The sequence below is a fragment of the Mus caroli genome, unplaced genomic scaffold (genome assembly GCF_978045245.1).
Source record: "Mus caroli unplaced genomic scaffold, Mus_caroli_1 scaffold_18, whole genome shotgun sequence".
NCBI classification, from domain to species: domain Eukaryota; kingdom Metazoa; phylum Chordata; class Mammalia; order Rodentia; family Muridae; genus Mus; species Mus caroli.
In genome coordinates, this window is record NW_028227273.1 from 51,024,671 (window position 1) to 51,041,095 (window position 16,425).

Genomic DNA, 16,425 nt, shown 5'->3' on the forward strand with positions numbered 1-16,425 from the left:
AACAATGGCTGGAGACTTCTCAGCTTGTCCCAAACTGAACCCTTGATGCTACAACATACAGCCTGCTGATAGAGACCTTGGGCTTATTAGCTTCCTGCCCTTTGTCTCCTGCCTCCCAAGTAAACCATCTGCATACAAGTCCGTCTCAGGCTCTGACTCCAGGAAACTCCAGTTAATACAAGAATATTACATATGATAAAAAATTGGCAAATACAGAAGTGGATGCTCACAGTCATCTATAGGATAGAACACAGGGCCCCCAATGGAGGAGCTAGAGAAAGTACCCAAGGAGCTGAAGGGGTCTGCAATCCTATAGGTAGAACAACAATATGAACTAACCAGTACCCCCAGAGCTCGTTTCTCTAGCTGCATATGTAGCAGAAGATGGCCTAGTTGGCCATCATTGGGAAGAGAGGCCCCTTGGTCTTGCAAACTTTATATGCCTCAGTACAGGGGAATGCCAGGGCCAAGAAGTGGGAGTGGGTGGCTAGGGGAGCAGCGCCGGGGGAGGGTATAGGGAACTTTCGGGATAGCATTTGAAATGTAAATAAAGAAAATATCTAATAAAAAATAAATTTTCTTAAAAAGTGAAAAAAATACCCGGTGAAATATATATTTAAGAAAGCATGGGATCTCCAAATATTGACTTCATTATTTCACATACCTACAGATTTCCTTTTCTACAACGGTTCTTATAGAACATCGACATATGAGCAAACAATAACCCTTATAGAATAGGCAGACATCAGCCTGTGAAATTTAGTTCAACTTTATGCAAATATACGCAAATATAGCATTTTACTGTGGGCCTTTGCGGTTGGGTAGTGCATATACCTTCCCACAGGAAACAGCTGTTACTGCAGAACCTGCCAGGCTGGGCTGCAACACTACCCTGCTGTGGACTTGGGAGCTGCCTTCTCTAGTGCACCGAGCCTGCTGAGGGAAGCTCTGAGCAGCCAGGTGAGTTCCAGAATCAATTCACTCATTGCGAAGAGTGGACACTCTGGAAAGCACTTGCCAGTCTTCTGGAGACCTGTGTCCTTGTCGGTGAAGAAAAGGAGAGTCAACAGTTTACAACTTCAGGAGCTGGAGCCAGGACAGGTAAGGGAAGAAGCCTGAGAAGAGATATACAGCCACCATGAAATGTCAGAGATGAACTCTTATTGGATTCTGGCAGATGAATGATGGTGCCGTTTTTCAGGAAAACTATATGTTCCCATGGATCTGCTGTGTTTTCTCTCCAGAACTTAATGGCAAATGTTCCTCTGTCCTAAGACTCAAAAACCAGACTCGTGCAGTTATTTACCTGGCACAAAACCAGATGCACATTTATTTTATTCATTGATTTATTTACTCATCTCTTATACAATCCATTCCCACCCCAGTTTCTGTTCCCCACCTTCCCTCTTCTCCAGATCCACTGTTCATGTTTCATTTCCGAAAAGAGCAGGTCTCCCAGGGATACCACAAAGACATGGCATAGCCGGAAATAATGAGACTGTGCGTCCTTACACATGAGTAAAAAATGTTATCTTTGTCAAACTACAAGCAAAGATCATTTGATTCAAAAGAGTGCTTCCCCTTTGCTAACATACAAGTCAATACCTTGGTCAGTGTGCACTGATTAGCTATCCCCAACAGGAAGATGCCCAGATACCCTGGGCATAACAGAGTACAGGAATGACCGCGGCATGGGAACTCACCCCCACCAATATCGTAAAACACTATTTATCTACATTTCTGAGCACTACGCATGTCTGCAGTGGTTGGCATCAATAAGCCTAAGATTTCCAAGGTCTAGTTAAGTACCATATTTTGAAAATATAAAATATCTAGAATTGATTTAATTTTTCAGTGTCCTCCACTGTAGTTCTTTTGCAAAAGAGAATTTTTTTATGTATGTTGCCTTCACAGTGAATTTAACATACAAATACTTCTATGAAAGTGACATTTCTCCTTGAAGTTTTGATATGGCTATGTATGAAGCCAAATTCCAACGTTTTATCAACTTTTTTGAAATCATCTGAACCCTTTCTGTAAACCTTGAATTGGGGTGTCTATGTTTCTGACACTGAAATCTGGTGCACTGTCCTCAGATTTGAAATCCTTGAGTCAGTAGGATGTCTTTAGGTCGAGGTGCTGGGAGGATAGTAGCTAGGCACGTAGCTTCACTCCTCTAGAAGGTTCTGAATCTCTTGAGTCCCAATGAAAGTCAAGCTCTTTCTTTATATTCAATCCAGCATTTCCCTGCAGGCTGGGGGACACCCACCAAATGACGAGAACTCTAAAAGCAGAGATACAGAAGAGATACAGAAACTAAGAGATGGAAGCCAACACTTTTAGACCTGAGTTTTGCCTGACTGTGATTTCTTCTAAAAGGTACAGAGGATAGGACAGAAGGTTGGGAAATGTTTGTATGGCTGAATTTCAAAACATCAGGCATCCACTTTACCATTTGAGGAGCAGGGAGGAGAAAGATGTCTTACTCTAATAATCTCTCAGCTCCAAATACACTCACCATGGCTTACAGGTTTGCCTGCTCCATACCCCTCACTTTATCAGACTGAAGAGGATGCCATAAATCAACAAGGCTATGAATACATCCATGGCTCAAAACCTAGGACACCTTGTGTAGGAAGTAGAAGGCTGAATATACCACTGTATGTTCAGACCACATGATGCTGATATAGATATTGGGTATGAGTTATCCAAAAGATGGCTGACACCACATACCCAGGGGATGGAGTCAGCTAATGATGGCTGACAGCAGATGCCTGGGAACCCAAAAGGAAAACAGGCATATAATGATATATGACGATTCCTGATAGAATGCCACTTTTGTACGACTCTACAGAAACATGACCTGGGGGTTTGAGGTGAGTACCTTCATCTTCCTCTTCTATGGTGGCTCAAAAAAGAAACGTCCCCCGAGTCTCAGTATTGGAACGCTTGATTCCCCAATTAGGAGTGAGTGGTGAGTCTGGAGCAACCTCGCTGGAGGAAGTATAACACTGGGGGCGGGCTCTAAGATAGAAAACCCTGCCCTACTTCCAGTTTGTTCTTTCTGCTTTGTGTTTGTGGTTCAGGATGTAACTCCTAGATTCTTTTCCCTCCTGACATCCCTGCTGCTTGCTGCCACACCCTCAAGCCTTCATGAGCTTTAATCCCTCTTGAAATGTTAGTCCAAAGAAACACTCCCTTGTATGAGTTACCTTGGACATGGTAAATCACCATGGCAACAGAAAAGCAACTAACATATCTTCCTACCTGCAGTCTATGTGGTAATAGGCTTGTATGCCTGTGCTCAACTGTGTGTGGCCCGTGCATGCCAACCTGTGTGCCAGTAATTACAGTAAGTCTTATCTGTATATGATTGCTTACATTCTCTTCAGCCTTCCAGTCTTCTATAACACCCCTTTTTTCATGGCTCTGGTGTTTGGACCTCACAGCCCATTTATATTTAATCACAGGGTCAAAATCATCTGAACTCTTTCTGTAAACCTTGAATTGGGGTTTCCATGTTTCTGACAATGAAATCTGGTGCACGGTCCTCAGATTTGAAATCCATGAGCCAGTAGGAGGTAGAAAAACTGGGAGGCAGACAGGATTATGGGATAATGCCAGGCACAGGAGATTTGCCTGGGGGAAGATGTGACTAAATGAATGTATGGTACCTGAGCACAGGTCACCAGCCACATGGCATAATATAGAATAGAATAGTTGGGCTATTCTATGTTATGAGCTAGCCAGAAAAAAGCTTAGCAATATGGTCAAGGTATTTGTAAATATCTTTTTTTTCTCTTTTTATATATATTTTTTAATTAGGTATTTTCCTATTTACATTTCCAATATGTAAATATCTTTTAAGTCTGAGTCTTATTTCTGATAGCATGGGGCTGAGAGGAAGAACAGGCTTAATTTCTACAGACCATAAGAGGGCAAAGATACTCTGAGCTGAAATTATAATTATGCACCATCAAATGTAGGTGCTTGGAACCAATTCCAGTCATCTACTAGCACATGCTCTTGATCACAGAGCCATCTCTCTAGCACCAGGACCCAGTTTTCAGAAAGCTTGGCTCTGACCTTTGTTCTGGCAAATGCACAGAAGGCAGCTAAGGGCTTTCCTGAAGGGTATTTAGTACTCCCTCTCGAGCTTCTGAGAGTTCTTCATCATTAATGCTTGTTCTCAGGACAGAAGTGCACTGGAGCAGCTATATCACATCCCTTGCAAGCCTCATGGACCTCTGAAGAGGGTGGAAAGAGTATAAGATCCAGAAGGTGGTAGATGACCAGGAAACTCTGCTTCCTAGACATAACAGGAATCTATGAGCTGACAGTGGCCAAACCCTAGCATGGAGACACGGTGGGGGTGGGGGATGTGGAGTGCAAAGTCCTGCTTCTAGCTGAGGAGCTATTGATAATTGATAATTGCTACCAGAAGACAGCTTGCTTGCTTGTTCTCATTCACATTTATTTATTTTATTTATTTATTTATTTAATTTATTTTATTTATTTATTTATTTATTTATTTATTTATTATGTATACAACATTCTGCCTGCATGTATGCCTGCATGCCAGAAGAGGGCACCAGATCTCATTGCAGATGGTTATGAGCCACCATGTGGGTGCTGGGAATTGAACTCTGGATCTCTGGAAGAACAGAGGGTGCTCTTAACCTCTGAGTCATCTCTCCAGCCCAAGACAGTTCTCTTTAAGGGTATGGCCGCTGGGTAGGTCTAACATGCCCAGTGAATGGCCACACACACAAAACCGTATAGGCAGTACAAATTGGACTCTGTACATTTTAAAAAAGAAATAAAGACCAAAGTCAGGTCAATAAAGAATGGGGTGTGTGTGGATCTGGGAGGTGAATGAATGAATCTGGGAGGGGGAAGAATGAATGTGATCAAAATATAAAAAAAGAATTGATAAAGTAAAAAAAAATCAACAAGAGAAACAGAAAAGAATTAATAGAAAACCATTAATAGAAAGTGCTGAAGTCTGCATATCTGTAAACATATTTTCTGAGCCACTTACACACTTATATAATTCCCATTGAGTTATCACAAGGGGTTTCATTTATTCTTTCATGCATTGAACACAAAAGGCCTTCATAAATAGTCTGGTGAGTCCAGAGCCTCAGCCTGTTTAGATAGCACCGTTCAGAGTGTCTCCAAACAGGTCTCCACACACTTGGGATTCAACTGGACTCTTCCCCACTCCTTATGGAAGCAATCGCTACAGTGTGGTACCCAGGCTGCCAGCACTAAGAGGTGACCCTGTAGCTTGTTAGAAATGCAAACATGGGGTTCTTTCCCAGAACTGTTAGATTGGGAGCCCTAGGGAGGAGACTGAACAATCCATGTTCTACAAACCCTCCGTGTTCCAGGGTTCTGAAACTCATGTCCCTTCAAGAACCACTGCATCTACATGGAGTTAAACCTGAGTTGTATTCTTTTCCTTCCTGTTGACTGTCTGTACTAGGGGATTGGTATCCTGCATCATTTCAAATGAACCAATGACAACATCCAAAACAAAGAGTTCATTTCCAGACCTACAGACAACCTCTCTGTGTAAAGTCAAGGTCAAATTTAAGGTCATCACTCAACACATGGCTAGTATATGAAGCCAGATGTTTAGAGTTTTATGTCATATCTGACGTCATGATAATGTTTAAAGTTCTAAGAGCACTTACCTGCTTTGGTAATGGGTCCAGAAGACTGCATTCGTACTTATACAGCACTAAGATAATGCATAGTTGGACCTCTAAGAGAGCAAACCACCTGAAAGAAAAACATAAGATGATTATGATTGTCTATAAAAGATGCATGAATACCTAACTCTATTTCCTAATACCACATACTCCACTGAGTGGTTGGCATGGCCCCATTGCTGTTGATGTATAAAATGCTTAGTCAGGAGACCAACACAGTAAATGAGAATCTACATTTTCAAAGATTTATTTCATCTTTATTTGTATATATAGGTATATCTCTGTCTGTGTATGTCTGTGTGTGCGTGCACATGTGCATAAGAGTGTGTATGTGCCCTGAGAGGCTAGAACATAAGCAGACATACAGATACATGCACATATGAATAAATAAAAGCAGATCAAAAATTATACATCGTTTTCTTAGCTACAGGAAAGAATATGAAAATAAATTACTCATATTTAAATATTTGAAATTTCTAGTAGAACTTTTCTCAAATACCCACTGAATGTGGGAAGCCACATACGCCATTACAAGATGGCGCTGGCTACCGCTGGCCACCGCCCGTAAGTTCGGGTAAACAACCAATGTGTGCATGTGCATAAGGGTTTCACGCCAAGTCACAGCCCATCCCAGGGAATGTAAATGAGGTACTGAAAGCACAACCAATCAGGTATAGACATGACACTCCTAGGCCTATATAAGCAGCGCCAGTTCTGGGGCTCGGGGTCTTTCGCCTTTACTATCAAGCTCTCCCAATAAACGTGTACAGAAGGATCCTGTTATGGCGTATTCCTTGCTGACGAGTCAGGTGTCCACAACTGAAGGCAAATTTTTGGCAATGGCCAAATAAAAGCTTTAGGCATTTCTAAAATGAGGAGTTTTCTTCCATGGCTAAGTCTAGAATCTGACCATCTGTGGCACTTTAGGAAAGAAACTTCATTAGTCTGTTTCTTTCTTTCCTTTTTTTTTTTTTTCTCGGAGTTCTTCAGAAGCCAGCTGAGCTATGCTCATGCTAAGGATATTTGCCCAACACTTCCAATGTCAAAACAGTGAAAATAATGAGGTGTATTATTTATAACAGATTCAGTTTTTACACTTACAGGAACAAGAGTGCACATCTAGAAAGAAAATTCATTAAAATACAAACATGTTGAAAATTCTTTAAATACTTAGCACTTGTAGATTTTTCCCAATTGTAAATACTTGTCCGGATGTAATTGCAGGGGCTTTGAGAAAGATGATGTCCCAGCAAACACTGCCAAGACTGAATGGAGTGAAATGGAAACAGTAACAACCAGGCCGAGGGAATTAAGGGAAAGGCAGGCATGAAGATGCTGCAGAGACCTGGGGTCTGGAGAGCACATTGACATGGATATTTCTGAAGGCGAAACTTGAGACAGACCTTGAGGAAGGACAGGCTTTAAATAAGCAGGCATGGAATCTGAGGGTATTTCAGAGCCAGTGAACCAGGAGCAGGGAGCACAGGGGTCAGGGGACAGCAGGATAACCCTTGGGGTGAGAGAGGTAACCAGAACCTTACAGAGGTCCAGCTGGGGCCAGATCATGGAGAACCAGGGGCTCTAACAGGATAAGGGGGTCTGACCAGCAGCTATGGTGCCAGGCTCCTAGAGAGTGGCATTCACAGGCTTGTTCCAGGAGAACGCATCAGTGTATAATAGTAAAAGTGGGGGAAAGAAGAGAATGTGTGTGGGGAGTGGGGGTGCTGGGTGTAATGGCGGTGAACCATCACCTGGTCCCACAGGAGAGAATGCAGCTGGGATGCCAGAGTGGGGGTGGGGTGTGTAGAAGTCAACCCCACCCACCAGGTGTCTTGGAGGGTAGGGATACATATCAAAGAGACAGAATGCCTAGGGGGTGCTAGGTACTGACTTCCATTTCTGACCTTTTGATTTTGAATGAACATTTATTGTTGCTGTTGGTTTTTGGTTGCTGTTCCTGTGGGTCTGAAGCCCCAGGAGTCCTAGAATGCCCTATGTAATCCCAGGATATCCTCAAACCACCTCAGTCTCTTGAGCTCTTGGATTACAAATGTGAACCACCACATCTGGCTGCCCTCTGACTTTTGAAGAGGGAAACACAAAACAAAACAAACAAACAAACAAACAAACAAACCGTCTCTTTTTCCCTCCTAGAAGTCATTACAGGCCATGCCAGAGCAGGCTGGAAAACTGTCCTCGTTGCCAGGAGCAGGAGCTCTGCTGTGTATTCCTGGTTGCTATCAGCTGCAGCTCATGAAAATAGAATGCTCTTGCCCTGGAATTTGGAGAACGCAGCAGGCAGGCATAGCTTCAGGGACATCATGCATTGAAGCATAGCTATTCAAGTTCAAAGGTGAGGTCGTTTCCCCATAATCTCTTCCTCCTAAGAAATTTCTTCCTGAGAAAGATTTAAAAAAATCAACTATGTGGCAGGGATACAGATTCAATGGTTCTGAGGCTTTGTGGGGCTACTCTGGGGAACTGGGAAGGCACAGCTCACTGCACTTTATCTTCTGGGTTGCTGACTTGAGAGGTTTGGGATAAGACACAAGAACTTGGGTTTTGTGCAGGTTCCTAGGTAATATTTCCACTGGTGGTATGGACCCCACAATTTGGAAATTGAAAGCCTAGACTTTCAATTCGGTGAAGAGAAGGAAGCAATACAAGTTGGGAGATGTAAAGATAGGTTCCTCTTAATACTATTGTACAAAAATAACTCAGAAGCCACATGGAACAGTAGTGGGCACAGCACCAAGCTTTTGGCTGGGGATGACAGTAAGCATCAACAGGAAGGGTGAAAGGTAGACGCTTTGTGCTGAGTAAGGGAAATCACATAACAGACCGGAAGACAGGAATGGTGTAGGGCTACAATTAAAGGGCATAAGAAATGGGGCAGAGGGTAAGAACGCTTGCTACTCTGGCAGAGGACTGGAGTTTGGTCCCTGCTGAGTGTGCCTTTATTCACTGAGCCATCTTGCTGACTTCATTTTCTTTTTCTTTTTCTTTCTTTCTCTTTTTTTTTTTTTTTTTTGAGACAAGTTCTTATTATATGAACCAGGGTAGCCTGGAACTCACAGAGGTCTATCTGTCTCTGTTTCCTTCCAGACTGTCTGGGTTAAAGCCATGTGCCACCATGTCCAGCCAACCCCAAGGGATGCTGCTAAATACAGTTCTGAGTCTGGTTGAGATTTTTAAGAATGTGATTTAAAAAAATTTTTTTCATTATTTTTGTGTATGGATGTTTTGCCTGCATCTATGTCTGCATGGCATGTGTGCAGTGCCAGCTGAGGCCAGAAGAAGGCATGGATAGGATCCTCTGTAAGAGTTATTAGTATCCATGTAGGTGCTGGGCACTGAACATGAGTCCTCCTCAGGAATAATAGGTGACCTTAACCTCTGAGTCATCACTGCAGATTTTTCATACCAATTATTCATAGGAAATGTTGATCTGTCTACTATTTGCTTTGTAGTGTCTTTGTGTGGTGTAGAGGGTGGAAGTGCTGACCTGTCGAACCAATTAGGAAATTCTCTCTCTCCATGCTTTCAAAAAGCTTGAGATGTGCTGATACTATCGAACGATAAGAAGAAAAAAATTAAATTCAGAGATAGGGGGTGAAAGCAGGGGGATAAAGAGTGGGAAAAAGAATAACCCACCAGGTAACAAGACCTGCTATTAAGTGGTATCCAACTGTGGGCTTGATAAAATAAAAATGGGAAATTTGATTTCAAATGCCATAGAGAAAATGCAGGGGTCCAAGGAATAGGTATAAGACCCTAGCAAAAAACATTTATTGTGGCTGCTGTCACTGGGATATCCCTGGCTTTGCTCTCAGAGGAAATTTTCTGCTTTTTTTTTCTTTGTCTGTATATTCTATTTCAAAAAAGGTTGGAAGAATGGCTGAGCAGTTGAAATAACTGTGGGTAGGAATGAAAGGGCCTAAGAAACAAAAAAAAAATTGGCTGAAATGAAGAAAAAAAGGGACAAGTGAATAAGGGATACAATTGATATTGATTCTAACGTGCACTATGCTAATATAATCAGTCAAGCTATAGCTAGAAATCTCCAATATCAAAATGTCTGGTGCTTCAATTGTGGGAAATATGGCCATTTGCAACAAAACTGTGAAAAAAGGTATCCCTAAGGGCAAGATGTTTTCTAACTATAAACAAAAAGGAAAGCCTAGGTTTCCAGGGGTGTTAGGGTAATGTGGCAAGGGTTGCCATTTGGACCAACAAGTGTAGGCCCAAAAGAAATATGCAAGGAAATTTCTTACCGCTGGGAAATGACCTTGGGGGCCTACCTTGAAGCCCTACAGCAAAAAGTATGAGCTGTTTCAGCCACAGAGTGACAAGCAGGTGGAAAAAATGTCTACTCGGTATTGAAGATTTAAAGCAGGATATTGCAGGCTCTAGACTTGTCCACAGGTAAACATCTTACTCTATCCCCTAAAATTCAGTGTTACAAAGTAACTACTGGAGTTTATGGTCCTTTGCCCTCAGGGACATTAGGGATAATCCTGGGAAGGATCAGTTTGAATTCTCAAGGACTCATTGAACATCCAAGAATTACAGATGGAGATTTCAAAAGAGAATTTGAAACTATGGGCTAAGTAGTACAGGTGATAGTGTTGTTCAGTTGCCGCTGTTTCCTATATCAAAGACATAGCTGCTCTAGTAGGAAGAACAGAACAGGAGGGTTTGGAAATACTGGAAAATGTGTAATCTGACAAACAGTTGCTAATGAGTAGAGGCCAAAATTAACATTGCAAGTAAATGGTACTGAAATAGATTTGATGGATACAAGAGCTGATCATTTCACAAAATGTTACAATTAAGAATGGCCACTTCAAAAGTTTTATACAAAAGTTATCTCAGATAAAACAAAGTATGTGATGAAATAAATGTGTTGGACCAGAAGGTCAAAAAGGGGAGTTAAAGCCTTATGTGGTTGATAGATGCATACATTTATGGGGAAGGGATCTTTTACAACAGTTGGGTACTCAGCTTAACATTCATGAAGTCCCAGAGACAGACCCTGGTTAAATAAGGGTGGAATGGTAGACTCTTGGTGAAGGTATTGATACAGAGCATCAAAAAACCAACTCCAAACTGTGCCAATGGTCCAAACAGAGAACTTAACAACTACTGAATTTCAAAATTTATAAGGGGTGGCCACTGCTGAAGTACCAATGGCCCTATCTTTAAAATGGCTGACTGACAAGCCTGTGTGGATAGATCAGTGGCCGTTACCTGAGGAAAAGCTGTAGGTGCTTGGGCATTAGTACAACAGCAACTGGAGGGTCCACATATAGAAGAATCTACCAGCGCATTGAACCCCCCTGTATTTTTGTTATTTAAAAAAAAAAAAACAAAATCAGGGAAATGAAGAATGTTAACAGATTTAAGAATCACTCTCATCTGAAGTTCACTACTTGGAAACATTAGAACCTGGAACAGCAATCTACATGAGACACCTACAGGACCAGTTAAGTCCTGAGCTGCTGAGGTACACACTCCAGTACAACACATATGAACTTTAATTACAACTACAGACCAGAGCTTAATTACTAATATCACTGCCTATGGTTCCCCTACCCTCACATTTGACTTATGTAAATTGTTTGGGCCCAAACTGAAGAGGCTTCCAAAGACCACAAACATATATGTTCTCTCATTCTCTAAGTCTTTTGGATGTGGGATTCAGAGTATTGAAAATAGTTTGGCTAACCTTCAGGTATATGTCTGTTCCTCTTTGTTTTTGTTTTTGTTTTTCTCACTGGAACAACTGTAAGGGGGAAATGTTCAGGTCTGCCCCCATCCCCAGCATAGTTGTAGCCATTTTGTTCCATGGCTGACAGCTATTTCATACTGTTGCTGTAATATGTCTGCCAGACATTGACATAGAAAAAAAATGACTTAGAGTAGGGTCACACTGACCACATATCCTGTTATGTTCTGTATATTCTGAGCTTTGTTAATCTTAAGAAATTCTATAACTATAAGCTCCACTTAGGTCAATTAGAACTGTTCTGGCTAGCTAGCCAAATAGCTAGAGTCCGAGCCAACCACCAGGCAGCACTTTCTGCACCTGCATGAGAGCTCCTTGTGAGTTTTTCCTTTATAAGCCAGTCCTGAGAAATGTTCGAGGTCGTACCCTTAGCCCCTGTGCTACAGCCCTGGTGGATCAGTTTTAGGGTATGCATTTAACGATTTTCAAAAACTCATGGGAGATACTAATTGGCTGTAGTCTACCATTAGGTTAACTACTCAAAGGTAAGTAATTTGTTTCAGATGTTACAAGGAGATGCAGACTTAAACAGTTCAAGATGGTTAACAGCAAAAGCAAAGAGAGAGTTTATTCTGGAAAAACAGAGACTGCAAGAGGCATATGTGGATTGCACAGATCTCAAACTTGATTTGTGTTTTGGTTATTTTGCCTTCAATTAATTCTGCTATGGGGCTCATTATGCAAAGGGAAGACAGTATTATGGAATGGGATTTCTTAGCACAAACAAAGTAAAAAGACTCATATAGAAAAAGTTTCTGATTTAATCATAAAGGATAGAATAATACTATGCCAATTGTCAGGAACAAACGTGGCAGAAAGCATAATACCTTACACTAATGCTGAGATCATGTCATTATGGGTAATCAATGAAGATCGACACTGAGCTTGTAAACAACGGTTTGGGAGAAATTAAGAGCAAATATCCCAAAAGCAAATGTATTAAGTTTATAAAAAGAACTAATTGGATTCTCCCATTAATTGTAAAAGGAATGCCAATTCCTGTAGCATCTACATTCTATACTGATGCAAAGAATTTGGGAATGGCAGACTATACCATTTATATTATATATTTTATTCATATGAAGAAATAAAAGTAATTAATTCAAAGCCTATATACTTAAGTTTAAAAATCAGAGCTGTATGCAGTCCTTATGTTCTTATTAGATTTTCCTGAATCCTTTAATATAATTACTGATTCTCAATATGAAGAAATAGCTGTTCTGCATGTAGCAACTGCTGAATTTATTCCAGATAATTCAAAATTAACTTTGTTATTTATACAGCTGCAAGAGGGATTCAGAAATAGAAACTATGCATTATATATCATTCATATTTGGTCTCAAAGTCTTGTCGGGTATATTAGCCCAAGGGAATTAAGAAATTGATCAATTATTAATAGGAAATGTGTTAGAAGCCTAAAATTTTCATGAAAAATACCATGTTAACAGGAAATGTTTAAAGAAAATTCTTTCTATCACCTGATAACAAGCCAAAGAAATTATAAGAAAAGAATGAGTAGGCTCATTCTTTGTATAACCAAACTCTATTTCCTACTGGAACTAACCCTAGGGGTACAAAAAGAAATGAAATATGGCATATGGGTATGTTTCATTTGCAGAATTTGGACAGCTAAAGTATGTATACCATGTGTATTCTTTTGCAATTGGGTTATCTCACTCAGGATATCCTCCAGGTCCATTCATTTGCCTAAGAATTTCATAAATTCATTGTTTTTAATAGCTGAGTAGTACACTATTGTGTTAATGTACCACATTTTCTGTATCCATTCTTCTGTTGAGGGACATCTGGATTCTATCCAGCTTCTGGCTATTGTAAATACAGCTGCAATGAACATAGTGGAGCATGTGTCCTTATTACATGTTGGAGCATCTTCTGGGTATATGTCCAGGAGTGAAATTGCTGGATCTTCTGGTAGAACTATGTCCAGTTTTCTGAGGAACCGCCAGACTGATTTCCAGAGTTGTGGAACCAGCTTGTAATCCCAAGAACAATAGAGGAGTGTTCCTCTTTCTCTACATCCTCACCAGCATCTGCTGTCATCTGAGTTTTTAAATTTAGCCATTTAGACTGGTGTGAGGTGGAATCTCAGGGTTGTTTTGATTTGCATTTCCCTGATGACTAAGGATGTTGAACATTTCTTTAGGTGCTTCTCAGCCATTCAGTATTCCTCAGTTAAAAATTCTTTGTTTAGCTCTGTACCCCATTTTTAATAGGCTTGTTTGTTTCTCTGGAGTCTAACTTCTTGAGTTCTTTGTATATGTTGGATATTAGCCTCTATCGGATGTAGCATGCTGAGGTGGGCGCTGCCCTCTCTGAGATGAAGGGCAGGATGATAAAGGGAGGGACACTGTGAAGGGTAAGTGAGAGGGGGGACAGTGTTTTGGATATAAATAAATTAATTGATTAATATTTTTTTAAAAAAGAAAATGCTTATAAAACAAAAGGAAGAATAAAGACGCCCACCCCTAGGGATAGATTAAATAATGCTCTGTTTAAATCTGAATGTTGAAAAAAGGAACAACAGCAGCTGAGAGACACTGGGTTATAGGGAAAAACTGTGTAATTAAGTCAACTTGTATACTCTCAGGATGTGTTAACATCAGAATGGAAGGCATGGAAGGTTTTGTACTGAAGACAAAGATTTGCTTATATTTCCACAGGAAATAAAAAGCTGTAAATACCATCAAACTTATAAAGATTAGAACTGAGCAGGAGAGGTCTCCTGAAAACCTTGGGCTCTGACCCAAAAAGTCTCTGTTTGTAATTTCTCACTATGTCCAACACAACTAGTGACTTAAAACAGAAAAGGGGAAAGGCAGCGAGAATTTTGGAATTTTGGTTTCTGTACAAAGCACAGATTTTTTTTTCTTTTTGGTTTTTTGAGACAGGGTTTCTCTGTGTAGCCCTGGCTGTCCTGGCACTCACTCTGTAGACCAGGCTGGCCTCAAACTCAAGAAATCCACCTGCCTCTGCCTCCCAAGTGCTGGAATTAAAGGCGTGCACAACCACTGTCCGGCTCAAAAATATTTTAAGAATATGCTCTCATTTTAATCTCAGGTGTGGGGATATGGAGCTGTTTTGAAGCAGCTCAATATGATTTTAATCTCAAGTGTGGGGATATGGAGCTGTTTTGAAGCAGCTCACTATGATTTGACCTGTGTTCTAGCAGAGTCATGGCTTTTCCACCTGCCATGTAACATTTGTAATTCTGGTAATTTTTCTTAGGCTATATACATGCCAGAGTCCTGACAGGTGGATTGAGTGGTTGTTGGTCATTCAGTGGGGTTGGCTGTGATTTGTTAGAAGTCATGCTCAAGAGAGAAACAAAAAAATGAATTAGATTTAGAGATCTCTATGAGCCCACAGACAGTGGAAGCTGGAACATTGTTGGCTTGTTTTGCTCCTTCTCGCTATTCTTTGCTAACAACATGCATGTATTGGCCTGCTTTACATAGCTTTGTTGAGCTCTGCTTTTGGTAACAATGTCATTGAGAGAAACTTCCCAAAGAACTGCTCCTGAGGTTCCTTCTTGCCATTTCTGTGGCAGCCTCGGACCAGATGGGAAATCACGTGGTTTCTTCAGGATTGAATTACAACTGCTGGTTCACGTGTGGGGTCTGCCTGCTGAGAAGACTGGGCTATAGCTACCTGTTAGTATTTGGTGTTTGCTACCGGACTGAACTGACAAAGAAGACCGGGCTAGCCCCCTAAGAACTATTGTTAAACAGGTCAACTTCCCTCAAATCCTAATAACTTTTCTCAGAGGTTGAACATTTATCAAAGTAGGATGGAAAAACGTAGCACCATGTCTATCTCTAAAAGCCTCTTTCTGAACAGGAGAGATATGAACGTAACTAAAGAGCAGTCAGTACCTCAGTTAAATAACATGAGACATCCACAGGAAAGAGGCTTGGAGAAGAGATTACCCCACCGGAAGTGTCTCCTTTCTTTCCATAGACAGATACTCCATTGCACCATGAAGGGTCCAGGTTCTATTTTGCATGTGAAGAGGAGGGGAAAAAAGGATCTTTTCTGAAAATTTTGCTCAGGAAAGTACATGTTTTGATTTGGAAGCATCCTCATCTCAGGGTTAGAGAACACCCATGCAATGCTGTAGAGCTCTTCACAGACTGAAATTTCAGCCTCAGGGTGAAGTATCAGAATTAAATGTCCAGGAGAATAATGACTGCCATTCTCCTAGTGGCTTCTGTGCTCTTTTCAGTGAGGTACGGATCCTTAGCAAGGCACTGACAAAAGAGAAGCATGGCTTAAAATTAATAAGGCCTCTGGCAGCCTGGCCCAGAGCCTTGGCTCTAATGACACATGCACATCATCTGCCCTCCTTCCTAATGCACTTTTACAGACCCTAGCAGATATGCACATATTCTGCAAAAATATTAGAATGCATTTCTAAATGTTAGGGAAATGTTAAAAATCATATATGAGTGAATGCTTTCATTTTATCCTATTTACCTAATGGAATTTAAGGGACACTTTTATTTCCAGAACACATCACTCAAAATAACACGTAATTTCATCATTGTCCATTAAACCCATGGGGATTTGAATTTGCTCATTCTTCAAAAGCAATGTGCCATTTCTATGCATTAAAGGGTAAAAGCTATTCATGACCCTTCTCAAATGCAATATTATGCAAAAATAATTTACTGACTAATATATAACCATAAAACTATATTATGTACATTATAAATATATAGAAAAAATGAGCTTAAAACTTCACAAATTCCAAATATATAATAGCTTTGATACTAACATACAGGTATGTTGAACTCCTATGGGTGGTTTTTTATTTTTTTATTGCTTTTTAGATTGATAGGAAGACAGAGCCTTTATTGAAATTTTTATTGATTAAAAAAGCCTTTTCTAACTCCACACTGA

General features: G+C 40.7%; 1 protein-coding gene across 5 annotated transcripts in view; it reads right to left on the reverse strand.

The window, feature by feature from the left end:
- Positions 1–16,425, reverse strand: part of Cyp39a1 (cytochrome P450 family 39 subfamily A member 1) — a 106,462-nt gene that overhangs the window by 12,143 nt on the left and 77,894 nt on the right. Inside the window, exons 11-12 of one of the 5 annotated variants that reach the window (XM_029471578.2) lie at positions 5,700–5,787; positions 921–1,115 (exon numbers count right to left, since the gene is read on the reverse strand). In XM_029471578.2, coding sequence (XP_029327438.1) covers positions 1,080–1,115; positions 5,700–5,787 — 124 coding nt within the window. In that variant the 3' untranslated portion in view covers positions 921–1,079. Of the gene's footprint in view, positions 1–920; positions 1,116–1,377; positions 2,285–5,699; positions 5,788–16,425 lie in introns of those variants that run through there. The other 4 variants (XM_029471579.2, XM_029471580.2, XM_021149536.2 and 1 more) reach the window with 4 other exon arrangements.